General features: G+C 34.4%; 2 protein-coding genes and 1 long non-coding RNA gene across 4 annotated transcripts; all 3 read left to right on the top strand.

Annotated features, from left to right (window-relative positions):
• The first annotated feature begins 241 nt into the window (after window positions 1-241).
• LOC123213454 lies at window positions 242-2,372 on the top strand. The gene is made up of 6 exons (XR_006501704.1): window positions 242-279; window positions 366-843; window positions 1,700-1,832; window positions 1,951-2,025; window positions 2,104-2,157; window positions 2,295-2,372. It is a non-coding gene; the product is annotated as an uncharacterized LOC123213454 (long non-coding RNA).
• Window positions 2,373-5,644: 3,272 nt separating this feature from the next.
• On the top strand, window positions 5,645-21,150 carry LOC123213989. Of its 2 annotated transcripts, none has more exons than XM_044633656.1 (24): window positions 5,645-5,951; window positions 6,392-7,015; window positions 7,113-7,237; window positions 7,371-7,465; window positions 7,588-7,812; window positions 8,231-8,321; window positions 9,343-9,394; window positions 12,039-12,196; window positions 14,368-14,438; window positions 14,565-14,759; window positions 14,992-15,030; window positions 16,344-16,451; window positions 16,538-16,627; window positions 16,782-16,857; window positions 17,222-17,318; window positions 17,405-17,474; window positions 17,566-17,742; window positions 17,841-17,963; window positions 18,604-18,687; window positions 19,618-19,802; window positions 19,945-20,083; window positions 20,156-20,215; window positions 20,650-20,721; window positions 20,830-21,150. In XM_044633656.1, exons 2-24 carry the CDS (start codon window positions 6,423-6,425, stop codon window positions 20,935-20,937), a joined length of 3,033 nt encoding a protein of 1,010 aa, XP_044489591.1. In that variant the 5' UTR covers window positions 5,645-5,951; window positions 6,392-6,422; the 3' UTR covers window positions 20,938-21,150. The 2 variants fall into 2 exon arrangements, with proteins under 2 accessions (XP_044489591.1, XP_044489590.1); XM_044633655.1 differs by having other exon boundaries at window positions 6,385-7,015.
• A 2,418-nt stretch (window positions 21,151-23,568) lies between these two features.
• LOC123213072 lies at window positions 23,569-24,186 on the top strand. Its single transcript, XM_044632416.1, has 2 exons — window positions 23,569-23,722; window positions 23,812-24,186. Exons 1-2 carry the CDS (start codon window positions 23,592-23,594, stop codon window positions 24,065-24,067), a joined length of 387 nt encoding a protein of 128 aa, XP_044488351.1. The 5' UTR covers window positions 23,569-23,591; the 3' UTR covers window positions 24,068-24,186.
• The last annotated feature ends 2,130 nt before the right edge of the window (window positions 24,187-26,316 follow it).

Genomic DNA, 26,316 nt, shown 5'->3' with positions numbered 1-26,316 from the left:
AAAGGTGTTCTATAGCTCATCTTTCTCATACCAACCTCTGTATCTCTTCCCTCTGTGAGAGAGACTGAATTCATCATAAATTCATAATGTCTCTCCTTGATGGTCTCATCAGCCTCAATCTGACCGACACCACACGGAAGATTATAGCTGAATACGTTTGGTATATTTCTTCAACCATTTTTTTTTACTAACGTGTGAAGCTCTGAATCATTAATTCTTAACTGCTGTTGATTTTACAGGATCGGAGGATCCGGATTGGACTTGAGAAGCAAAGCTAGGGTGAGAAATTTCGCTTTCAACAAGAAATTTCATGATTTGTGTTTGTGTTGTTTTTAAATTTCAGTTTTAGTGCTCCATGTTATCAGACTTTAAATGGACCGGTTTCTGATCCTGCCAAGCTTCCGAAGTGGAACTACGACGGCTCCAGCACCAGCCAGGCTCCCGGTGACAACGGTGAAGTCATCCTTTCCGCTGAGTGATTTCAAAATTTTCAGGATTGGAATCTTTGGTTAAGAGAAAATAAAAATTTAACTTTAGATTCCATTGATAAGCTGTGTTTGTTGTTTTTTAAGTCCTCAAGCGATATTCAAGGATCCCTTCAGACGAGGAAACGACATCCTGGTGTCGAATTCTGCCACATTATGTATTTATTCCTTTTTAATCCCCGTGAATTTCGGTAGGATAATAGTGAATTGGTCAAGAGCTATTAACGTCTTTCTGTCTAATAAAATAAAAGGTGATGTGCAATGCTTACAGGCCAGCTGGCGAACCCATCCCCACCAATAAGAGATACAATGCTGCCAAGGTATTCAGCCACCCTGATGTCCTCACTGAGGAGCCAAGGTAACTAATTAATATTTATTTCTTTTTTATTTATTGGTAAAAAATCCTTAACCAAATGGAATATTATGCTAATAATTTCGCCATAGAAATTACTAAATTGATAGAGATGATGCGATAAATTATCTTCATATTTTTTTAAAAAATAACAATTATAACAATGAAGTGAAAATAAATAAATAGTTATATTTTTGTATATTCAATTTTTTCAAGTTTGATATTTTATATTTCTAGTGTTACAATAAAACTTATTTCTCTAAGAGAAGAAATAATTGGCTGTTATAGTGACATAATTAATGAATGTTGTAAGGTAATGGACATGACCAAAATATCAAATAATATATAATACTAGATCATATAATGATAATGTGTAGAGCTGATGTAAAGACTTATTTTAAATGGTAACTAGAATAGAGCATTATATGAAAATTGGCGATGTGGATTACGAATTGGTGGGTGGGTGGGTCACGGAGGTTGATGGTGTCCGTTTGTCTTCGCCATTCTCGTTTTTTTATTTTGGTACAAAGTCCATGTCATCTAACATGGATGTGTGTTTATAATGACAAAATTACCTTTGCATTTTTGGATTCATGAGAGAGAAATAAACAATATTATATTAGTGGTTATTTTTTATTTTAGTTTCCGAGACTTCAGTGGATATTGGCTTTAGGTATGACATTGAGCAGGAGTACACTCTCCTTCAAAAGGATGCCAAGTGGCCGATTGGGTGGCCAGTTGGCGGCTTCCCAGGCCCTCTGGTATCGCACCCCGCCTCTATTTAAAACTCCTAAAATTAACAATGAAAAAATCCCTTACCTTTGTTAAGTGAAGTAAAGCTTATCTTTTAACGTCCATGCAGAGACCCTATTACTGCGGAATAGGAGCTGACAAAGCCTTTGGTCAGGATATTGTGGATGCACACTACAAAGCTTGTCTCTACGCAGAAATTAACATTAGTGGAGTTAACGGCGAAGTTATGCCCGGCCAAGTATGTTTATTCTTCATTTCATTGCTCTGTCCTATCTCTTATGGCTTAACTTACGTCGAAGCTTCTTTTTTCCTACTGTTTCTTATTGGATATTCATAATTTGTTTGGTGCGTGTGTAACAGTGGGAATTCCAAGTCGGTCGTGTTGTTGGAATTTCTGCAGGTGATCAATTATGGAAGGCTAGGTTCATTCTTGAGGTATGGTTGAGAAAAATAATAGTTGTGTACTCAACTTTTTCTATTGAATGTAAGTTTAAAATCTGCTTGATCAAACAGAGGATCACCGAGATTGCAGGAGTTGTACTTTCCTTTGATCCAAAACCTATTGAGGTTTCTTTTGATACCGCTTTTACTTCTGTTTATTTTTCTTCTTCCTTGCTTTAAGCCAAAACACTTCATTATGCACAGTTGTGGCTTCAAATCTCTATTATCTCCTCTTCTTCCATTTTCTTTTTTTAAATAACCAGGGTGACTGGAATGGAGCTGGTGCGCATACTAACTACGGGTATATTGTCACGGGCTCAGGTTGGGAGCCGTGATATGGCTCTCGGCAACTATGAGTGATGGGGAGTTTAAGAGTAAGTGTGCGTGGTCATTGGCTTTGTGGATGCAATAATTGTAGTTGAGAGTGCTCTAGCCATGGGGCGTGCACAATGTTGTTGTAGTAACGCATTGAAGAGGGGACTAGACCAACCCTGCACAAACTGGTTGGGAGTTGGAGCCGCTGCCCTAATGAGTCCAAGGCAGGACGAAACCAGTGACCCTAAGCGAAAATGTAGGAGCATGCAAGACTGATTTTCGAGACGACCTATCGAGGACGTCGCACAGGGAAGTTGAGAAAATTAAGCCTGTGACACTTGGTATCAGAGCCAAACCATAGTTAATGCTATGGTAGTAAAAAAAGATCCCTCCAAGCAAATTGCAGGCAACGACAGATTAACCGTTCTGGACGGGGCATACGAAAATCCTATAGTTAAATAGCAAATGCCAAAAATACATCATGTCATAACGAGGGGGTGCACCAGGTGGAGGATAGGGGTCTTCCGGGGTGTCATATGGAGAGTGACATGACGGGGTATGTCGCGCTTGATAGGTGGTTGGGCGCCCCTTTATCTGATATGGGAGACATTCATCATATGGTCATTTGATGCGTCCAGTGGAGGACTGGGGGTATTTTGAGAGTTAAGTAGAGCACGAGGGCGTGCTCCATCTTGAGTGGGGGAGTTTGTCACGGGCTCAGGTTAGGAGTCGTGACAGGGCTTTGAGCAACTACAAATGATAGGGAGTTTAAGAGTCAATGTGTGTGGTCATTAGGTTCGTGGATGCAATAAATATAGTTGGGAATGCTCTAGCCACTGGGCGTGCACAATGTTGCTATGATAGTGCATTGAAGAGGGGATTAGGTCAATCCTACATAAACTGGTTGAGAGTTAGAGCTGCTCCCCTGATGAGTCCAAGGCAGAACGAACCTAGTGACCCTAAGCCAAAATGTGAGCGCATGCAAGGCTGATCCTCTAGACGGCCCATCGAGGATGCCGCACAGGCAAGTCGAGAAAATTCAGTTTGTGACAATATATGCTAAGCTAAGTATTTGCTTCAACTTATGAATTTTCAACAATTACATGGCAAGACCAGGGAAATTACATTTTGATTATTGGGTTGCATCTTTTCTTCTCAGCACCAAATCTATGAGGAGTGATGGTGGGCTTGATGTGATCAAGAAAGCCATTGAGAAAGCTGGGATCACGCCACAAGGAGCACATTTCTGCTTATGGAGAAGGCAATGAGAGAAGGTTGACAGGTCGCCATGAAACTGCAGATATCGACACCTTCTCATGGGTTAAGTAACAATCAATTTCTTGTCATTGCAGCAAAATACTCCTGCAATTTGTTTTTCTCCCTGAGAGCAATTTCAAGCGTTGCACTTGCACAAATTACAGGGTGTTGGCAACAGGGGAGCTTCCGTCCGAGTTGGTCGTGATACCGAGAAATCTGGAAAAGGGTAAATCATTTGTTTTAGAATTAGCTAATTACTCATCTCTGCAATAATTTCTGAATTGTTTTTCATTTCTCTTCTGTTTTGTAATCGATTTAACTAGTCGATTGTGTTTGGCAGGATACTTTGAGGACAGAAGGCCAGCTTCCAACATGGACCCATATGTTGTCACTTCCATGATCGCAGAAACTACGATTCTCTTGATGCCTTAGAGGACAGAAGGCCAGCTTCCAACATGGACCCATATGTTGTCACTTCCATGATCGCAGAAACTACGATTCTCTTGATGCCTTAGAGGAATCTGAAGCTCTGAAAAAGCTCATCGAGAGGGAGGGAAAAACAACCAAAAATATGAATATTTATACAAAAAACTCTCTACTATGCAATTAGCTGGATGTTTGGATTTGGAATTAAAATTGTTAATGGTTTCCTTTTCATTGATTTCGGTTTTAGTTTCATGGGATGTAACTCGTGCAAAGATTGCGTTAAACCTTGCTAGGATAAATAAAAAAAAAAAAAGAGAATTTAATTGATTAAAATTTCTACTTTTTATTTTAAACTATTACTTAGATATTGGTTTCATGCTAGGTTGGACTCAAACTGAATTAATTCAAGTTTGAAATCCGGTTTGACTTAGTTTAGTTCAGTTTGGTTTAAATTTGTTTAACTTGAATATGAGTTGAGTTTGAGTAATGAGATTTGATTTGTTTTTAAAATCGAACAAAATTTGAATTAAAAAGAATTCGATTCTATTTGACTTATAAATCAGGTGGACAACTCAATTCAGTTCAAATTTAACTCATGACTTAATTCAAATTATATTAAATATTTATTAAAATAATATTGTTTTACCATATTTTATCCACCCTTGATTTTGATTCATAAATTTGAATCATGTTTCTGAGTTACAAGTTCAAATTATAAACTTGAGCCAAATTTGAATCAAACTTAATTTAAATCATATTAATTTAAACTAAATTTGAACTATGCTTAATTTTATCAAGTTGGACTTGATTTGAATAATTTTTTATTCAAATTGAAGTCAAGATAAGGAATATTTAGGTTTAGGGTTTGATTTCACCTTTGGTTCTACACTTTGATTCTCTCCGATTTTCAAATTGACCACAAAGACACCGCCAACGGAGGAAGTAGCACAACTTTCTTCCTTTGTGCGGCTTTGCTTGCATGATGCACCTTTAGCAAACTCAACCGAAACATTGTGTATAGAGAATGTCTATTATACCATAACAACAGTCAAGTTATTTGATTTTTTTTTTTTAATATTTTATCAATCTCTCTCTCTCTCTCTCTCTCACACACACACATATATATATATATATATAGAGAGAGAGAGAGAGAGAGAGAGAGAGAGAGAGAGAGTCAGGGTGGGCAACAATGTTTGTGTAAAATAAACAAAATTTTTTTTGAGATTCATAAGGACACCACAATTATTCTCTATCAAATCTTAAGAACTAAAAAGTTTTCTTGATTTGAAATATAAAAGTAATTTTCAAAATTTGTAAAAGGTGTTTGTACAATGTCTTTTTAAAAAACAGTTGTTTTATGATTTTTTATGAATTGTAAAATTAGAATCAAAGATTTAAAAGAAAAATTTCAGTCAAAAGTGTTTATATAATATTTTTAAAATAAATGATTTAATTAAATTATATATGTCAATTAACCCTTTATTTATTATTATAAATTAGAACATCTATTAAATTCCAAAAAAAAAAAAAAAAAAGAAGAAAGAAGAAAAATGAAAAAACTGGATTGGGCCTGTAGAAATATCTGGCCATAATAAGGTTCAACGGGAAAAGTAGACGAGCCTAATCCATTCGAACAACCTGGTAACTTAAGTTGAAGTCTTAAACTAGAACATGTTACAGACCTACGCTTGGTGTCTGGAGTTTGGACCGCAAATCTTGCAGTTGCAAAGCACAAAACCTCCCTTCTCCTCTAATTTCCTAACTCTGCTGCTCTCCCTTCTATTTCTTCCCTCCTTAAGACTTCTCAATTTTCTCCACGCTTGCCTCGCACTTTCTTTCGCTTTCTTCTCTTGAAATTCCTCTCTTTCCTCAATATGCACCAAGCATCTGCTTCACTTGCCTAATTTTGCGACTGCGCTTCGGTAATTTTCTTCTTTTTTCTATTGAAGGAATGAAGTTTTATTCTTTAAGTGAATGAATTTTGGTTCTCAGTTTCTGAGGTTGTAAGGATACGCTAATGGTTTACTTGTACGTTCTGTTAGAATCTCTTGCTTTCAAATGGATTATTTTGATTTCAGATTCTATGTTGTATTCTTATCGCTTTACTTACATAGATTGCTTGCATTATATTTTTTTAAAAGAATTCTTTACTTTATCTCTATAATCATTTCTCTAGCTGTTTTTATCTTTCGTTGTGGAACATTATGTTGAAACAAATTGAGCTTAAATGCAATGCGTTAAGTAAAATTCAATTTTATGTTTTGTTAGTATTATTGTTAGTTTATGGAAAGAGACAATTTAGTGTAATATAATCTTCCCAAATGTGATGAACATGTGTTTACTGTCTATTCAAAGTTTGCAGTGTACTTGAGAGTGTGGAACAATAAATTGCCATGTATGCAAGGAGAATAAAGGGTAGGAATCAAATATGGGGTTCCCTGTTTCAGTCTTCAAAATATTTATTTAGGCCAAACTGCCTTGTTCATGCTTGTGCTCGATCTTTGAGCCATACTGCTGCATTGACAAACCCATCACCTCGCAGTCATAGAATAGGAAGATATTTGTTAGAATCATTTTTGTCTTCAGCTGTTGCTCCTGGAAACTGTCATACAGGTTTCCATGTGAGGTCCAGTATTGGTTTGAGAAGTACTCAATTGCGTGCCTACAGTTCTGAGGGTGATGGAAGGAATGCAAGTGAGAATAATCAGAAACCTGTTACTGATGGTGCTAACTTGGATAAGGGAGAGAAGGGAAAGACATGGCCTGAGAAAGTCAGTGAAGATGTGAAACACTGTGATGCCCATGCTCGACTTGGGGAACAAGAACAAAAGGAATGGCTACATAATGAGAAACTAACCATTGAGAATAAAAAGAAAGAATCGCCATTTTTGACTAGACGTGAAAGGTTCAAAAATGAGTTCTCGCGGAGGGTTGTTCCATGGGAGAAAATAAACATTTCTTGGGAGACATTTCCTTACCACATTCAGTAATTACTAGTCACTATTTCTTTTCATTGTCACCTTTTTTATGTACTATATCTAGTTGCTTGTAGTTAAATGTTTGTTCATTATTATCTTTTATAGTGAGTACACCAAAAATCTTTTGGTTGAATGTGTTGCTTCGCATTTGAAACATAAGAAGTTTGCTGCTTCGTTTGGTGGTCGTCTGTCCTCTTCTAGTGGGAGAATATTGCTTCGAAGTGTACCAGGTTTTTTACCGGCAATTTAATATAAAATTGTATTCTTCTGCTTATGCATTGTTTTATTTTGAATCACATTGATCAGCAAATTGTTTTTTTTTTTTTCCTGAGTTAATTCAGTTTAATATTATGCCATCTTTAGGCACTGAGCTTTATCGGGAGAGATTAGTTAGAGCACTTGCACAAGATTTACGAGTTCCACTCTTGGTGCTTGACAGCAACATTCTTGCTCCTTATGTAAGATTTTATATTCTGGATAGGATAGACTTACATTTTTCTTCTTCCAATTGAGGAATGTGTATTTCTCTCTATATGTTCTTGGTTTGAATTGGTCACTATTTTCTGTTCATTTTGTGCAGGATTTTGGTGATGATTACTCATCAGATGAAGATAACGTGGAATCCTGTGAGGATTGTACTTCAGAGTCAGAGATTGAGGATGAAAATGACACTAGTAATGAAGATGACTGCACAAGCAATAATGAGGCCAAATCAGATTGTAGTGATGCTGATGCTGATGCAGAGGTTACTGCTGAGAAAGCTCTTAAGAAGCTTGTTCCTTACAACCTCGAAGATTTCGAGAAGGTATAGTTTTTGCTAGATTAAAGAATTAACGGAGTTCTTTCTGTATGTAAATGGCTATGTCAGTTATAATAAATGGCTTGTTCCTTACAACCTCGATGATTCTCTGTGGTTTGAACAGAACTCAGGAAATGACTGTCAGGCAAGATTGTTAACAAAAGTTTTGGAGCTGTGCATGAGTTTTTTAAAATTTTTAAGTAATTTTATGATGATTTCCAGAATTCTTAATGGAGGTTCTTGATGAATTTGAAATCAGTAGTTAGTGGGGTTCCCTATATTTTGATAACTGTCAGAGGAGATTGATGAAATTGACCCTCTTATGGGCTTGTAAAGACTTGTGTTGGTTATATAATTGTATTGTAACTGAATTAAACTATGAATTATGATGTATGTTTTGATCCTGAACTTGCTTTGGTGACAGACATTTGCTGGAGAAGTTGAGACTTCTTCTGAGTCCCCAAAGTCTGACGGTGGTGAGGCTTCTGATCGATTGAAACAGCCACTGAAGAAAGGTAATGTTAGCCAAATTGATCTTATTACTTTTTGAAGGAATTTTTTCATGTTTTCATTGCCCAGGAAGACCACGAGAAATTTTCAGTTTGTTGGCCAAGAAAATGAAGTTTCTTTCTTCAATCTTCTTCTCTTCTGCATGCACAAACATATGCACACACTTCAACTACTGATTGAAACAGATCTTGCACTAAACTTACATGAGAGTCAAAGATACAGGGAGGGAGGGTGGGAGAAATGGAGAGGGACCTTGTTGCAGTGGATCAAAGGTGGTTGATTGTAAAGGGGTCTGTGAGTGGCTTAGGCTTAGGTGAGAAGATGTTGTGGCCAAGAAAAAACTGACAGATAGGAGGGGTGACTGGCTGATGAGGGTTATATTAGTTAATTCTATTATAAAAATGGAGCATCAAACCAAGCACAGTTTTTTTGTTCACTTTCTATTGAATGCAAGTGAACTAAGGACTTAAAACTGAACCAAAGCTTTCAAAAGTTAGTGTTAGGGTTGGATTCGAGCCAAGCTTGTTTGAGCTCGATTTAAGTGAACTCAAGCAAGAGCTTGAGCTTTAGGGGTATTTGGCTTGCCAAGCTTGCATGGGTGAAAAATTTTGCTATGAATTAATTAAAATAATGTCGTTTTGACTAATACATATCAAAACAACGTCATTTTAGTTATTTTTGCGCGGCTACATTATTGGGCTGAGCTCAAACAACTTTAAGGCGAGCTTGAGCTCGGATCAAATCCAACCCTACCAGTGTTGGTTTGGTAGGGGTAATCATGAAAGTGAAGTTATTTTTGCAGTGCCTATGGAAAGCCAGTTACTTGGCGATTTGTTGGATGATTTAGTGTGACTATGATGGTGTTTGGCTGTCAGTTTAAACATGATTATTTCAATTTTGAATTTTGACATGTTTCCCATTTTGTATTCATTGTATTTTAATTAATACATATTTTATTGAGACTTTTCTGTTTTTATTCATTGCATTTATCCAATTACTCACTTTTGGCTTTATCACATTCCTTAGGGGATCGAGTGAAATACACTGGGCCTTCTATGCGGATTGAAGCTGATGACAGGTACAAAATTATATTCTTGTGTTTTTAAAATATAATGATTTGGCACAACTTCTTCCCAACCTCTGTCTGAAAAGCACTTAAATCCTCTTTCATATGGTGACACCAAAATATCATTGGTCAGGCAATCCAAATGAAAAGATTTGAATGAATTACTGATAGCTTTTGATTGATGAACATTGATTTAATTTCTTTATATGTTCAATGATATTTGTAGAAATTGAATATTATGCACATGATTGGATTATTACTATGGAGCTACTGTTGGATATGGAATCTGCTTTCCTCTAGTTAATGGAAAAAGAACAAGAAATTACTATGGACACCTTTGATTATTAATAAAGTAACACTAAAGTCCATTGCTTTGGAAAACCATATCAAACACCCTTCAAAGTCAATCTTCCTTTGATATTGTTTGTCCATAATCATATTGCAATGGAATATAAGTTGAAAAGTTTGTAGAGTGTTTTTCTTTGCCTTCTTTAGTTGTGTATCCTCCTTAGAAGAAAAAAAGATCTTTTTCCTTTTTCTTTCTTCAATATACTGTTTCTGAGCTTCATGAAGTCCCCACAAATGTTGATACAATATGGGCTTGTTATGTACCTGATCAATTTTTGACTATTCGATTACTGCCACAGCTTCCGAACAAGACTTCGGCTAATCTCCAACAGTTCTTTCCGTTAATGATCCACACTCCAGATTTTCCCAACCCAACCAGGCAGAAAAGAAATGAGTTTATCGGACAACCAACCAATTCAACCACTCAATTTCTTACCAGTTAGTAAGTAGCAAGAAATTAAAGAAAATAGGGAAGCAATTATCAGTGAAACAGTGAGATAAAACAAGAAGGAATGGATAGAACCGAAATAGCTGGATTACTGCAATTCAGTCATTACATTCCATCCATTACAATTTTCAATCCCCTACACAGACTGCCGAATGCTGGCTTTAGAGAGGCCAGTCCTCCACTGAATATAAAGTTCAATTACGCATGCTAGATATTTCTTTCTAATCTCCCCATTCTCTCCAACTCTCCTTTTATTCCCACTCTAATGGTTTCTACACTAATTTTCAATCATAGCCAGCCACGTGTCTCAAACCAAATGATGCTGAAAAGGATCCCTATGGTCCACTTTTTCTGCTGCTGAATTCTCCTTAATTCTCTCTCTCTTGGTCCTGTGAGATTATACTTTGGTAATTAGAGTTCTATCATTGTTTGTCTTCAGAATGTAACGGTGCTTTTGTTTGAGTTGTGTGCTATGAAAGAGTGCTTCATTGGCATTGATGGATTTATGATTGAGAACCTATTTCATTTTCTTACTTCTAACTTTATTAATTTTGGTTATTTTGTGGATTCATGAATGGAAATTTCCTTTGGTCACACAGACTTTTGTTTGCCAATTTTATAAATTTAGTTTATATATTCTCTAATTATAGGAATGGTGATAAATTTTTTCCTTTCAATATCTTCACCCGTTACAAGCTTGCATGTTGCTGTTTTTTCCTTTGAGGACCATAAATTTTTAAGCTTTTAACTTGCATATTGGTTAAATGCCCTTCAACTTATTTTTTGTATTAAATAAGTTCAGGGTTGTACTATATTTTTTTAATCCTATTATGTTTAATTTAGTTTGCATGGTTAGGGCTTCTTTTTTTTTTAATCTACTAAGTTTTTAAGCTTTTAACTTGCATATTGGTTTAATGCAATTCAATACTATTTGATTTTGTAGCATTATATTGTTATTTTAATTTGGAATTTTTTCTTACATGTTTATGCTTTTTTGGATTTTGTATTAAATAATTGCATGGTTGTACTATACTTTTTTATCCAATTATGTTTAATTTAGTTTGCATGGTTAGGGCTTCTTTTTTTTTTTTTTTTCTACTTTCCTGGAGAGGATATGATTAATTATTTTTCTTCATAGGAAGCAGAAAAAGATGTATATCAATTGTGGGGCTTAGGATGTTTGAAAATTTGATATCAATTAGCTCCTGATAGTTGGATCTTAGACATTGTAAAAACTGACATGCTCACTACTTGGAGGTCATTTTGGGGAAGATACTGACATCTGATGGCCCGAAAAATGCTTTTACCAATATTCCTGGCAAGTGGGTCGGTAAATTGTCTCATTATGGAGAAGAAAAATGCCCATTGTATAACGTTCAAGTCTTGTCAATTGTTTGGTGTAATAGCATAGATAAACATGGTTTTGGCTCAGAGGCAAACACGCAAGGATACCTGAAGAAGATTTAGAATTACGCTTCGTTCATTGATAGAATTAAATACAATGGAGTATTAGATATTTTGGTTGGGCTATCTTTTCCCTCTGGCGGTCCATGTTTATCATATTTTCCCTCTAATATATTTCTTGGCAATAACAAGCAATGATTGTCTTTCCTTTCTTCTAATTCTTTATTGAGTGTCTGTGATGTTATGTGTAATTGTTGAAGTCTGTTATCCCAAAATGGATTTTAAGTGCTGGTTAGTAGTTATAATCATTGCATTTAATCTTTGACTATCTAAATTTGGTAGTTAACTTCTGCGTATCTTTATCTATGTGACAAAATTTTTTTAACAACATGAAGTAATTAAGAAGTTCATGCTTTTATCCTCATGTTTAAATTCATCCCAATATGTTATTTGCAGGCCTTTAACCAGTGGGCAACGTGGGGAGGTATATGAGGTGAATGGAGACCGAGTTGCAGTTATTTTGGATGTTGGCGATGATAGTAAAGTGAATGAAGGAGAGAAGGATGGAAAAGTGGCAGAGCAGTCTACAAAACCACCAATTTATTGGATAGATGGTAATATTCTTTAATGCGAATTGATGATCTTATCAGTTCACTGTAGAAATCGTATATAATTTTTTCATTTTTTGATGTTTTAGATTTTTGTCACATAGGTTTACCTTTTTTTTTCCCTGTTTATAGTTGATGTGATTAATGTTCTATTGTCCATATTCCATTTTCTTTTCTCCTTTTTGTTTGTGTACAATAGACCCATGAGCTATACATTAGAGGTATCTGTTAGGACTAGGGTGTACAAGAAGAAACATGAGAGCTAAGGCAGGGGAATTCTGGATTGTGGTAAGAAAAGAGGGACAGATGGAAAGCAAAATAAAAAAAGGAATAGATTGAGTGACAACACATAACCCACAAAGCAAGTGGTAACAATAGTAAAAAAGGGATGGAGGAAAGAAAAAAGGGAAAAGAAATCAAGAAGAATTGTAAAGAGGGAGGCTGAGGCCTTGGGCGGAGTAACACCTCTTATTGCCAGATTGCTTTTCTTTTCTAGTCCTGCAAACTCAACCCAAAATCCGTCATTGCCTGATTTATTAACTTCCAAAGGCCTTTAAAAGTAGTTTCCATAGTTGTGTTAGATTGGTTGCTCAATAATTGTAATTTCTGCTACGAACCTCACCCAATGTTGACAACCAATCCACTCCAAGGATTACGTCCACATTGCCTAAAGTAAAAGGGAAAAAATCAATTGCGAGTTGTATATTTTGTTGCTTCATCTAGATGTTTCAGCAAATTCAGAATCTTTTTACACTTTGACCATCCTCCAGCGTGACTTTAAAATTTTTCTGGCTGATGATGGACAACTTCAATTGCTCTGCCAATTGTTGATCGATGAAATTATGGGTGGCTCCACAATCAATCAACACAATCTCCGTTTCCCCTTGAATGGTTCCCTTGATCTTCATGGTTTAGGGAGAGTCTATTCCCACCACTGAGTTTTGAGACAATTCTACAATCTTATCTTCTGCTTCTAATGGTTCTTTTTCTTCAAGCTGGACATCATCTTCTACCTCATCTTCATGAAATAGCAAAACTCTCATCTGCTTGAATTGACATACATGATTAGGACTGTACTTTTTGTCACAATGAAAGCAAAGTCCTTGGGCCCATTTTGCCTGAAATTCGCTAGGTGTTGTTTGGTTGGATGGGTCTTTGATAGTTGTTGGATGATTTTGATAGTTGTGTCTTTGATACCAATTTGTTGCAAACCAAAAGAGTTCAAATAATAATAAAGACAAAGGAATCTTAAAGCAACTAGAAATCGTATTGATTAATTTGTTTGGAAATACAATTGAAAGAAAATTGAAACTAAAACTACAAGCTGGCTTTTTTGAGAGGCCAGAACCCCCCCCCAATTGTCTACCACTGAAATAATTTCTTAGCTTCCTACAAAATCCTCCCTCACACTCCTTTTCAAAGTTTCTGTCTCAATCTAGAGTTGCCCCTTGGATAAATAATTAAATACTAGAATCTTCCTGGTTCACCCCCTTTTCTTCTCTTATGTTGCCACATATTTGTTGTTGTTGCTAGAACATTCATTGAACATATTTTGCCTCCCCTTTTTGCATTTACGGGCATATACTTTTGTGTTAAGAGCTTTATCAAATTTCTTTTTTCATTGCTGTCCTTTTCCAATTTCTCTTGGTCTTGTTATTGAGCTGGTGTTTTGGGAGATTCTGAAATATATGTGTGTGTGTGTGTGTGTGTGTATAGGCATTCTGTTGAGACAATTTCATATACATTTTGCTTGTTCTACCAATTATTGTGTGAGATTGGATTGTTTGAGCGATCTCCTACTGGTACCTTTTGCTTGAGAATGAGTGGGATTTGATCCTGACAAGACTTACCAACTAAACTACCCGACGTGCATCTATTTTTCTGTATCTTTACTCAAAATTTAATTAGATAAATAATGTGGTATTGTAATATTGCATTTACTCAGTGCAATTTGGATGTGGACAAAGCAGAGTAACAAATTTTTGTGTATATATAATGTTTCTTTTTTTTCCAACACTTTTCTTCTAATTGTAGAAGATAAGCTTCTAGCACTAGGACGTTTGTTTTCTTGTTGTGCATGCGCCATTGAATATTTAAAAATCAAATTTATACTTGATTGTGAGATTTGGTTTTGTTCATTTAGATTTTAGAGATGTGAATCGTTTGGTTGTGTACAGTGAAGAACATTGAGCAGGATTTGGATACCCAGGCAGAGGATTGCTATATCGCAATGGAGGCATTATGTGAGGTATCCTGATAATACATTTGATTTTCCATATGAAACCTTATGTACTGTGCCTGTTGTTTCTTTTCTCATCTCATTGTGATGTTACAACTTGTGTAGATTTGATGTTTGTTTTTGCCTTGTTTGCAGGTTTTGAACTCCATGCAACCTCTTATTGTCTATTTCCCAGATTCTTCTCAGTGGTTGTCCAGGGCAGCTCCCAGGTCTAATCGTAAGGAGTTTGTCCGTAAGGTGCAGGAGATGTTTGACCAATTATCAGGCCCAGTAGTTTTGATTTGTGGCCAGAACAAAGTTGAAACTGGGTCCAAGGAAAAAGAAAAATTTGTAAGCTTCTTGAGTCTTATACAACATGCTAACGCTTTCTAATGCAAATAATTAATTTCAATTTGTTGACCCAATCTTCTCATAGATAGAAAAAAAAAAAAAACCATTGAATTAACTATACTAATCACTCAACGTTCTTATAAAGTTAAAAAAGAAAAAGAAACATTGAATTAACTTTACCTATCCATGACCTATTAACATTTACCTTTTACTTGTATATGATGCTCAACAGACAATGATACTCCCAAATTTTGGTCGGCTTGCTAAGCTGGTAATGCTCCCTTCCATTTCTCTCTCTGTTTTTTACTGGTTTTTTTTTTTTTAATTTTTAAATTCTAAGTATTGAACACATATGTTTCTCTTCAAATAATTTATTCTTTGACTCTTCACCTCTTGTCTATTATTGTTTTGTCCTCTTGTTTTATCCTCATGATTAAATAGTTTTAGCTATTTTGGAGTTTAGCTATGGCATATGAATCTAATACCGAATGTTGTGAGGAATGTAGATTCAAGCTTGTTATTCTTGTCCTTATCTGAAAAAAGCCTTGATCATGGTTTTTATTGGAAAATTTTTATAAATTGAGTTTGGCTGTTTCAGTCAGTCAAGACATTATCCGCATATGATTATTTTGTATGAAATTATTTTTAAGATGCTGATGATAGTTTTAGAGAAATATTTGTTGCAAATGTCTTGACAGAAGAGTGAATAATGTCCCAACATATCGAACCATTAGTTATTGAAATAATGTACATAACTGATAGACAACAATATATGTGTTCTTATAACTAATGAGGATAAAACTCAGAAGTATCTGGTATCTGTGGAATGACTAGTTAACTTTACGAGGCTTGTTTGAATCATGTATAAGAGTTTCTTATTATACCTTTTGGCACACATATATTTGGTATCTATTTGCAGATTACTACTGAAAGTTAATCATCAAATCCTTTTCAGTTTATTTACTTTATCATCTGTAGGTGTACTGAAATTTTTGTTTCATTAGGGGAATCATAGCAGTGTATGGGAATAATGTTAGGGAGGGCTGCAAGTTGTAAACTGTGAACTAGTGGAATGCTTTTCAGCTAAGATGGAAAGATGATTTAATGTTTTGTAATTCCATAACTGCTTGTTATGCTGTGATCATTATTTATTGGGCACATCAGATGTAGTTAATAGTTGAGTGATTGATGTAAACTGAATGAGGCCTGATAACAAATTTCATTAGCTGGCTACTAGTTGTCAATGAGCTGCGAACTCGAGTCGAACGAAACTAAACCATTTTTCATTAGAGCCAAACCCGAGCTACCCTTATTTTTGGTTAGATGACCTCTAGCCAAACCATTTTTTATTTAAACTAAACTCAAGTCAGGAGATGTTCGGATTTGGCTCGGTTCATATCCACCCCTACTGGCCTTGTTTCCTCCTTTCTCATAACATTTTGGCACATTAGCAGACTTTGAATCTAATAAGCAGGCTTCTTTATGTCACTGGGCCAGTTCTCTTCTTTATTGGTGGAATTTAATGAGCAGGCTTCTTGCTAGTTTTGCTATTTCTTGTGTTTTGAATTACTTCTGTTTTTTCAGCCTCTCCCCCTTAGGCGCCTTACTGAGGGACTTAAAGCAACAAAGAGATCTGATGATAATGAAATTTATAAGCTCTTCACCAATGTTTTATCTATATATCCACCCAAGGTAGATGTCTGTTTTAATTATTTCTTAAATATTTTTGAGACGCTAGGATTTCATGAGAAAGTATTATTCACTGTCCCTTTGTGCAGGAGGAAGATCTCCTCAGAACATTTAATAAGCAGGTTGAAGAGGACAGAAGAATTGTAATATATAGAAGTAATTTAAATGAATTACATAAGGTCAGGAATTGTTTTCTATATTTCATCAATAATATATATGGTGCACACTTTATTAGTTCTCATGAGGGTTGCTTATTTGAACTGTATTGAACGTCTTTGATTTCTGGAATTACTGCTGAAGCTTTTTTTTTTTTTTTAAATAATTTTTGGTCAGGTTCTTGAGGAAAATGAGCTGTCATGTGTTGATCTGTTGCATGTAAACACCGATGGTGTGATACTGACAAAGCAGAGTAAGAAACACTGAATTTTCATTTATCTTTTCCTGGCCAATTTTTGTTGATAATTAGAGAGTAGCTTATTCTCATTAAGTTACTTTTACAAAAAAATGCTTAAGTTGTTAGTAAGAGTTTGAGTTTAACAATGGTATCTGAGCTGTTACAGTATCTAGTATTCCTAATATCCAATATAATTTTTCATGAGTAATTGGAGGCTTAAATTAGGTTTATTTATTCTTTATTTAGTCGGGAAAAAATTCCATTCTTATTTGGAACCTTAGCAAATTTATATGGTTGCACAGTTTCAAGTAATTGATGATTATTGTTGCATTGATTTTGTAACTGCACAATGTTATTTCACCTTCTCAATGGTGTGCAGAAGCTGAGAAAGTTGTTGGTTGGGCAAAAAATCATTACTTGTCATCTTGTGAGCTTCCTTCCATAAAAGGGGAGCGACTGTTCCTGCCTCGTGAAAGGTATTATTTTATGCTTCTTACTTGTTTTTATATAATCAGTTAAGGTTTATCAGCTTATGGGTGATTGCGGATCTTTTACTGTGAAGCCTTGAGATTTCTATTTCGAGGTTGAAGGAGCAAGAAACTGCAAATAGAAAGCCTGCCCAGAACTTGAAGGCATGTAGTTTTTGTTCCTTACAAATGCTGTGCAAATGAAAGAATCTTTGCATATTTGTCCTCCATAATTAACTGTTATAACTTTTGGCAGAGCCTTGCAAAGGATGAGTATGAGAGTAATTTTGTCTCAGCTGTGGTACCTCCCAGTGAAATTGGTGTGAAATTTGATGATGTTGGTGCTCTCGAAGATGTGAAAAAGGCCTTGAATGAACTTGTCATTCTTCCAATGAGGAGACCTGAGCTCTTTTCTCGTGGAAATTTGTTAAGGGTACTGAATAAATATCTATGCAATGCATTTTGATAGAAACTAGATGGAAATTTGCCCTATTCTTTTTCATGGTGTAATTGTGTGAAGCTATTTTTCAGCCATGCAAAGGAATATTACTTTTTGGACCTCCTGGAACTGGTAAAACCCTCATTGCGAAGGCACTTGCTACAGAAGCAGGAGCAAACTTTATCAGCATAACTGGCTCGACTCTTACTTCAAAGGTATGCTTCAGTATCCTGTTATCAAGAATTTGAATTTGAAAGTTTTAAAATTCTGGCGACTTTTTATTTTAATATTTTACTTCATAGATTTTGATTCTGAATGATTGAGGTAGAAAAGATTGCATCAGTTGTTACATCCATTAGTTATTAAGTTCCCCAACATTTTTGTGCGTGTGTATATATATGTCCTAATCGTTAAAATAGCATTTCTGCCAAATGATAATGTATCTAATTGTAATCAAGCATGATCTTGGTAAAATTAATATCAAGACGCCCAAATGAGAGAGGGCTACTGTATATAATGGAGGAATAAGGGGCAACCAGGTGCAAAAACTTCTTATTCCACCTACTCTTTTGAAAAACTATAAATTTTTATTTACATATCATGTAGTCTAGTCTTGATAAAGTTTGATTCGAATTGTAAAAGTTGACTACTTGGATAGAAGAAAGCTCATCAGAATATTATGATTTTAGTTTACTATAGGGCATGCTAATTAAAGAATCTATTTTATTGATGCTAATAATTTTCATATTTTTTTTAAATGAAGTCATTGCTCTTAAATTGTATTTTTATCATTGACGGTTTGTATATCTGTTGTCAACAGAAGATATGTAATGTCTCTATTTCTTTGTGATACAGTGGTTTGGTGATGCCGAAAAGCTTACCAAGGCTCTCTTCTCTTTTGCCAGCAAGCTGGCACCTGTAATAATATTTGTTGATGAGGTAAGATTCTCTTGTGAAAAATGTGGCATAATAATCTATTTTACTGTAAATTATCTATATAAACCTGATTAGTGCTATTGCTCAGGAAAATCTTGAAGGTAAAAAATGCAGACTGTATTGAGAAACAACAAGATTTTGTTTACGAAATAGTGGACAAGATCTTTGTACATATTGTTCTTCGATAATTGCTAGTGTTTTATATAATATATTATTATTTTTTACTTCTTCTTTTAAACATGCAAAAGTCAAAAGTGAAAAAATAAAATTAGAATGGACATATTTATTGGAAAAAGCATAAAAAATTTGAAGCGAGCAACAGTGGTTCAGTTCCAAGAGTCCAAGGCATTGATTGCAAGGACCTAAGTACAAATCTCTGCCTCTGTGCTTCACAGAATTCAAAACAGTTAGTCTAGTACCCACTGAGGATTGTATGCTGAAATGTTTTTATCATTGATGCAGGGTGATTAGATCCAAACACATGTAATACATGTTTTGCGTGTCTGTTATTATTAGTAAGAGGGCTTTTTCACAAATTACTGATTCGGAAATCTAATGAAGTTGTTGAAATTTGTGTAATGTTTTCACTATTGTTGTATGCTAAATAACAAATGTGTTATTATGTGTAAGCAAGACGTTGATAAAAATGATGAAAGGAAATGAGGATAAGTAATGCATTTGCTTGCTCTTTGGCTTATCCAGATATGAAGAATTTTTTGTGAAGATGATCAAACAATGATCTTTAAGAAATGCGTTTGTTCTTTTATTAGTGTCTTGATATTGTTTTACAAATGTAACATAGTATTTCTTTCTTTTGTTGATGCATAATTATGGCAATGGCCCAGAAGGGATTTGCTGGTTAATTTGTTATTCTCCTGCTTTAGTTTTCTCTGAAAACTGCCAATAATAATGTTCAGGCTTTGTATTATATAGGTTGACAGTTTGCTTGGTGCTCGAGGTGGTGCATTTGAGCATGAGGCAACTAGAAGAATGAGAAATGAGTTCATGTCTGCATGGGATGGATTGAGGTCCAAAGAAAGCCAGAAGATCCTTATCCTTGGTGCTACAAATCGTCCGTTTGATCTTGATGATGCAGTCATTCGCCGCTTACCTAGGAGGTTTGATATGCTGAAATACTTTCTTGCTTGAGCAATCCTGTAGTTATATGTAACCAGTGGTTTTGTGAGTGTTTGCACATAACTTTGTCAACTTGTGTGAAGTTGATCATGATGTATATGGAGTTCTTATGCTGCTGTACAGGATATATGTGGACCTACCAGATGAAAAAAATCGTATGAAGATTTTAAGCATTTTTCTTGCACAAGAAAATTTGGAACCTAATTTACAATTGCAGGAACTTGCACACGCAACCGAGGGATATTCTGGCAGTGATTTGAAGGTAGCACTCTAAATTTCACTTTCAATTTGAGACGTGTATTTTACATCTCAGTCTTTCTCTTTTGCTGTGCAGAACCTCTGTATTGCTGCAGCATATATACCTGTTCAAGAACTTTTAGAGGAAGAAAGGAAGGTGAGCTTTTGGTCTTAGGAATTTTGTTCTACTAAGTTTCACCTAATTTTCAAGAGTCTGCTTTTCCATTGTCTAAAATGTTATAGTAGGTTAGACCGCAAACACTTTGTCTATTCTTTTTTACTCCATTTACTGAGTGACCTTGCCGGGAACAACAATTTAGTAGAAAATAAGAGTTGGCTAAATTTTAGATTCCATTCTCAATTCACTAGCAATGCCTTGATGCAAACAATAAGCCTACCGACCAATTTTTCTGTTTGGTTGATGTAGTTGCATCATATTTGCTGATAATCTGGTGAATCTTAAAGTGGAAGTAGCCTTAAATTCCATGTTCTCTTATTATCTGCGGAAATCATTCACTCTTCCCACAAGTCTTCAATCTATATGCCATTTCATTGTGCCTTTACCTCTAAATGAGTCACTTTTTTGTGCAGATGGGCAAAAATGATGTATCTCCGGTACTGAGGCCTCTTACTTTGGAGGATTTTATTAAATCAAAAACTAAGGTATATCAATATCTCATTAGTCTAAGCATCATCTCAGCTTTCGATTACATCCCATTTCCTTCATTTAGATTGGAAGCGTTATGACTGTCATATCCATGTAAAATGTAGGTTGGTCCATCTGTTGCATATGATGCTGCGAGCATGAATGAGTTGAGAAAATGGAATGAACAGTATGGAGAAGGCGGGAGCAGGAGAAAATCACCTTTTGGTTTCTGAAGCTAATATATAGCATTGTTGGCCTACGACTTTATTTGTTATTAAAAGAAGCTCCAGGTCTAATCTCAGAAAGAGAGGTGGGATTTTCATCCTTATTGAATGGATGAGAAAGAGTGGTTGAGAGCAATTGTATGATGTTTCATGCAATCTTTAGGTGTATTGGAGTAAAAATTTTTAATCACAATGTATATTATGAGTAAATTCCATTTTCCACCCTAGGTTTTGATAAATTTCAACTTTCCACCCAAGTCATGCATCTGCATAGAAAAGGATTGCCTAATTCTTTAAAAACTAATGTGTTGGGGGTTGGAATTTAGACATATTGGTTTAATTTTAGTAAAATTAATTATGGCCTATAATGTTAGTTATCATACCAATAGATAATGTTCTGAAGTATACCCCCAAATTACAGAAACTATTGATACAACCTGCATTTGTAATGGTACAAGAATATTTTTACCTTATTTGAAGAATAAATATTCTTTTTATAATTAATCATATCCCATGTTTCAATGATTTTTATTTTGATGATCAGAACCATTCAATGTCGTCGACGTAAATTTTAGAATGCAATGATTAGATTTATAATTATTAAATGGGATAAATTAGATATTTATTTTGTTGTGATATATTATTAGTCAATGTCAAACTATTCATACTTTTATCTTTTACATACAAGAGGTCACAAAAAGGCAAAAAATTATAAAGATTTGTTGCTTTGGAAGACAGCTTGAATTCAATTTAATTCCCTCACAGTCCACTTACTTTATTATTTTCAATAATAATTCTTTGAAAATAATCCCCTATATATAATATAATATTGTTATTTTATCTGTGAAAATGACTTTTAGTTGTATATATTATTTATTTTGAGATAATTTTTTATAAATAAATTTATAATTTTTAAGTATACTTATATTCTATTTCATTATTTAATTTTATTTTTTACGTAAATTTTTATAATTATAGAAATATTTGGCTTAATTCAATTTTCTGTTCATTTAAAAACAATAAATTAATACAATTATTAAATTTAAATTAAAAAAAGAAAAAGAATTTTGGCACAGAACTACAAGGAAAGACCCAAATTGGTTTCTGTCTAGCCTATTGTTAAAATAATAAACGCTAATTTTAGAAAATTCAAATACATATTTGTTTATCAACTCTTATTAAAATTCGTTATTAGTTATAAAAATAAAATATTATTTAATTAATAATATTAAAAAAACTAAAATTTTATTTTATTCCATTTTATAATTTTAAAAACTAATAATTTTTTATCTTCGTATTTTTTAGTTTTAAAAAATAAATTTTTTTTCATACTTTTTGTTTTCCAGCCTCCCTCCAAATTTTTTGGAAATTTTGTTTCACCCCAATGGTCTTTCAACAATCAAGCTCTTCTGTCTATAGTCACTTTCTTTACCTGAGATTGATCCGACGTTACCTCGCTTTCTCCTTATTGGGTGGTCATCTTCATCTGATGTGAAACCAAAGACGATTCGTTTTTACTTTCATCTTCGCCTGTGTGGGTGTTAGGATTACGGATTGTAATGGTATGTTAAAATTTCAAGTATAAGATATAAAATTTGAATCTCATATTAAAAAATATGATATTTTAACGTGTAATTTATATAATTTTAAATTCTTTATTCTTAATAACTAATTTTTAAGATGTGATTTTCTTGTGTTTATATCATAATTGCAGGTCTTACCGCAGTGGATGCAATGCCGATATTGGTATTTACTCGCTTTCTGTTTGTCATGTTACTGATAAACTTCTCTTTTAATCATTTGATCTCTATTGTGGGACAGGGTGGCCATATTATGCATTTTTGGCAGCAGCATCTGGACATTTAGGCTGGCTAATATGGACAGTTGACCTTTCAAGCCGTGCTGACTGCAATAGAAAGTGCGCATCTGCTTTCAGCGCATATGCAATTTTCGCAGCCGTAGCTTAGAGTTATTATCTTTCTTTCTGCGAATATGAATATTTTTTTTTTTCCATTTCTATTAGCCTCTTGAGGAGTTACTCATTCCACCATCTTATACTTCTTTCTAGTAGTAGAAACTGCTTGCCAGTATTGGAACTGGAGCCAAGTTTCATACTTCTCTGCATAACTTTTCCTAGTCACCTGTATTTCAAAACATGATGGAAGCAGTCCTTATGCTTCTCTGCAGAGCGATGTACTGTAGATTTCCGACGCCGGGACTGGGTTGTTTACTAACTAGAAAATTGGGATATTTTGAGAGTCAAGATCATCTTTTGAATACAAACTGATCATTTTTTTGGGTTGTAAAGAAAAATATTGAAATTAAGAAACTAGATAATTCTATTAATTATTAATCTATTTCCGTCATTGTGTTTCTCTTTTGCTCATTGTTTGTTTGTTCAATCCATCCTTTCAATAACAAGTACCAAAAATGGTTGATAAATGCTAACAACAGAGAGGATTACATATATGAAATGCTGTTGAATAGGAGTAATGATAGTAAAGGTTGACCATTTGTTCCGGGAAATTAGGGTTAATTCAGGTGCTTAGAGGAAGTACAAGCGAAGAATTCGTTTCCCAAGCCCAACTTGAAAACTATATATGCATGTTTCCAATTCCAAACTTAACACGAGGAAAAAAATTATTAAGTAAAAGTAAAATAAAATGGCTAAACTTATAAATAATGTATCAGTTTGTTTCTTCTTCCTGTGTTTGGCAGCCATTGCCCCAAGGTTGCTCGCACATTTGCAAGAAGAGGCTGCCCCCGACGTCCCCGTTTCCGCCGAAGTTGGCGTGTGAGTAATGTTGTCAAGGGAATGAAGTGCGTTCAAGTTATTTGCTTAAGTGTGATGTAATAATTTCTTTTGATTTGATGATCACGCAGGCCTGAAAACTCCCCGAAGGAGGCAGACAAAGTCATAGTGGGAAGTGAGGATACGCCACTGGACCAAGTAGAGGCGAAGAAGGAGCCTGAATCTGAAGTTGAAGAGCAAGGAAACGGTGAGACAGAGGCAGAAGGGCCAACCCAAGACTCCAGCAGCAGCAGCGGCAGCTCTTTCCCCGAGGCTGAGAAACAGGCTGACGCGCCAAGCCCATTCTCCAGCTTTTTCTCCAACAAGTTGGGTAGATTTTTCCCTTAAAATATAAATTCTTCCCTGCAACTTTGTATGGGATTGTTATAAGTGGTCGAAATAGTAGACCACAAGATTTTTGTATCCGAAACAGTGGACATGATCTTTGTACATTGTTCCTCGATAATTCCTAGAGTTTTTTAATAATATACTATTATTTTTTAATTCTTCCTTTAAACATGCAAAAGTCAAAAGTGAAAAAAATCAAATTAGAAAGGAAATATTTATTGGAAAAAGCATAAAAAATTTGAAACGAGCAACGCCGGTTCAGTTCCAAGAGTCCAAGGCATTGATTGCAAGGACCTAAGTACAAATCTCTGCCTCTGTGCTTCACTGACTTCAAAACAGTTAGTCTAGTACGCATTGAGGATAGTATGCTCATTTTCACATCTGTTATGATTAGTAAGAGGGCTTTTACACAAATTACTGATTCAGAAGTCTAATGAAGTTGATGAAATTTGTGTAACATTTTCACTATTGTCATATGCTAAATAATGAATATGTTATTATGTGTAAACCAAATGTTGGTAAAATGATGAAAGGAAATAAGGATAAGTGATATGCATGTGCTTCTTTGGCCTATCCATATTTGAAGAATTTTTTGTGAAGATGCTCGAAAATGATCTTTGACAAATGTGTTTGTTCTTTTATTAGTGTCTTGATATTGTCTTACAAATATAACATAGTACATCTTTCTTTTGTTGATGCATAATTATGGCAATGGCCCAGAAGGGATTTGCTGCTTAATTTGTTATTCTCCTGCTCTAGTTATCTCTGAAAACTGCCAATAATAATGTGTGGACTTTGTATTATATAAGTTGACAGTTTGCTTGGTGCTCGAGGTGGTGCTTTTGAGCATGAGGCAACCAGAAGAATGAGAAATGAGTTCATGTCTGCATGGGATGGATTGAGGTCCAAAGAAAGCCAGAAGATCCTCATCCTTGGTGCTGCAAATCGACCATTTGATCTTGATGATGCTGTCATTCGCCGCTTACCTAGAAGGTATGATATCCTGAAATGCTTTTCTTGCTTGAGCAATCTTGGTAATATGTAACCAGTTTTTGTGAGGTTCTGCGAGTGTTTGCACATAACTTTGTATACTTGTATGGCATTGATCATGGTGCTTATGGAGTTCTTTGGTTGCTGTACAGGATCATCCCAGCTTTCGATTACCTCCCATTTCCTTCATTTAGTTTGGAAGCGTTATCATTGTCATATCCATGTAAAATGTAGGTTGGTCCATCTGTCGCATATGATGCAGCAAGCATGAACGAGTTATGAAAATGGAATGAACAGTATGGAGAAGGCGGAAGCAGGGAAAACCACCATTTGGTTTCTGAAGCTAATGTAGCATTGTTGGTTGAATAATTTATTTGTTGTTGGATTAAAAGAAGCTCCAAGTGTAGTCTCAGAATATTTCTAGGAAAGAGAGCTGGGATTTTCATCCTTTTTGAATAGATGAAAAAGGAGTGGCTGATCCCAATTGTATATGTTTCATGTAATCTTTAGGTGTATTAGACTAAACATTTTTAATCACAATGTATATTATGAGTAAATTACATTTTTCTACCCTAGGTTTGATAAATTTAAACTTCCCACCCCAGTTATGTATCTACATTTTTCCACCAAGGTTTAACCCAAGTCATGTATGTACATTTTTCCACATTAGGTGTAATGTTAAAAAGTATAAACAAGACACGTGGATATTATAGACATTCAAAATTAGAAATCTTGTTATAGCATCTTTAGTTATATAATTAATTGATTTTTCGTTTACTTTAAATAAAAAATATATTGTAATTTTGTTTTAAGTTTTACAATAAAAAATGTGTCATGATAATTTGACACTTTACGGAATATTATAGGTTATATTTTAATAATTTTAAATTATATGAAATGTATATATAAATTTAATATTTTTTTATGTATTTTATCCATATAAGAGTTACGAGTGTCACAATTATATTAAAAAAATTATATAAGATTTGTTGTTTGAAAAAACAAATTCGGAATTTAATATAATTCCCTCATAGTTTATTTACTTTATTTTTCTTAATAATAAATGTTTAAAAATAAACCGTTATATATAATATAATATTGTTATTTTATCTATGGAAATGAATTTTACTTATATTAAAATTTTTAAATATATTTATATTCTATTTCATAATTTAATTTAATTTTTATATAATTATTGAAATGTTTGGCTAAATTCAAAATTTTGTTTATTTAAAAACAATATAAATTCAAGAAAAAGA

This window comes from Mangifera indica, chromosome 4, assembly GCF_011075055.1.
Source record: "Mangifera indica cultivar Alphonso chromosome 4, CATAS_Mindica_2.1, whole genome shotgun sequence".
In the NCBI taxonomy this organism is placed as follows: Eukaryota; Viridiplantae; Streptophyta; class Magnoliopsida; order Sapindales; family Anacardiaceae; genus Mangifera; species Mangifera indica.
This window is presented reverse-complemented; position numbering and strand designations above follow the sequence as displayed.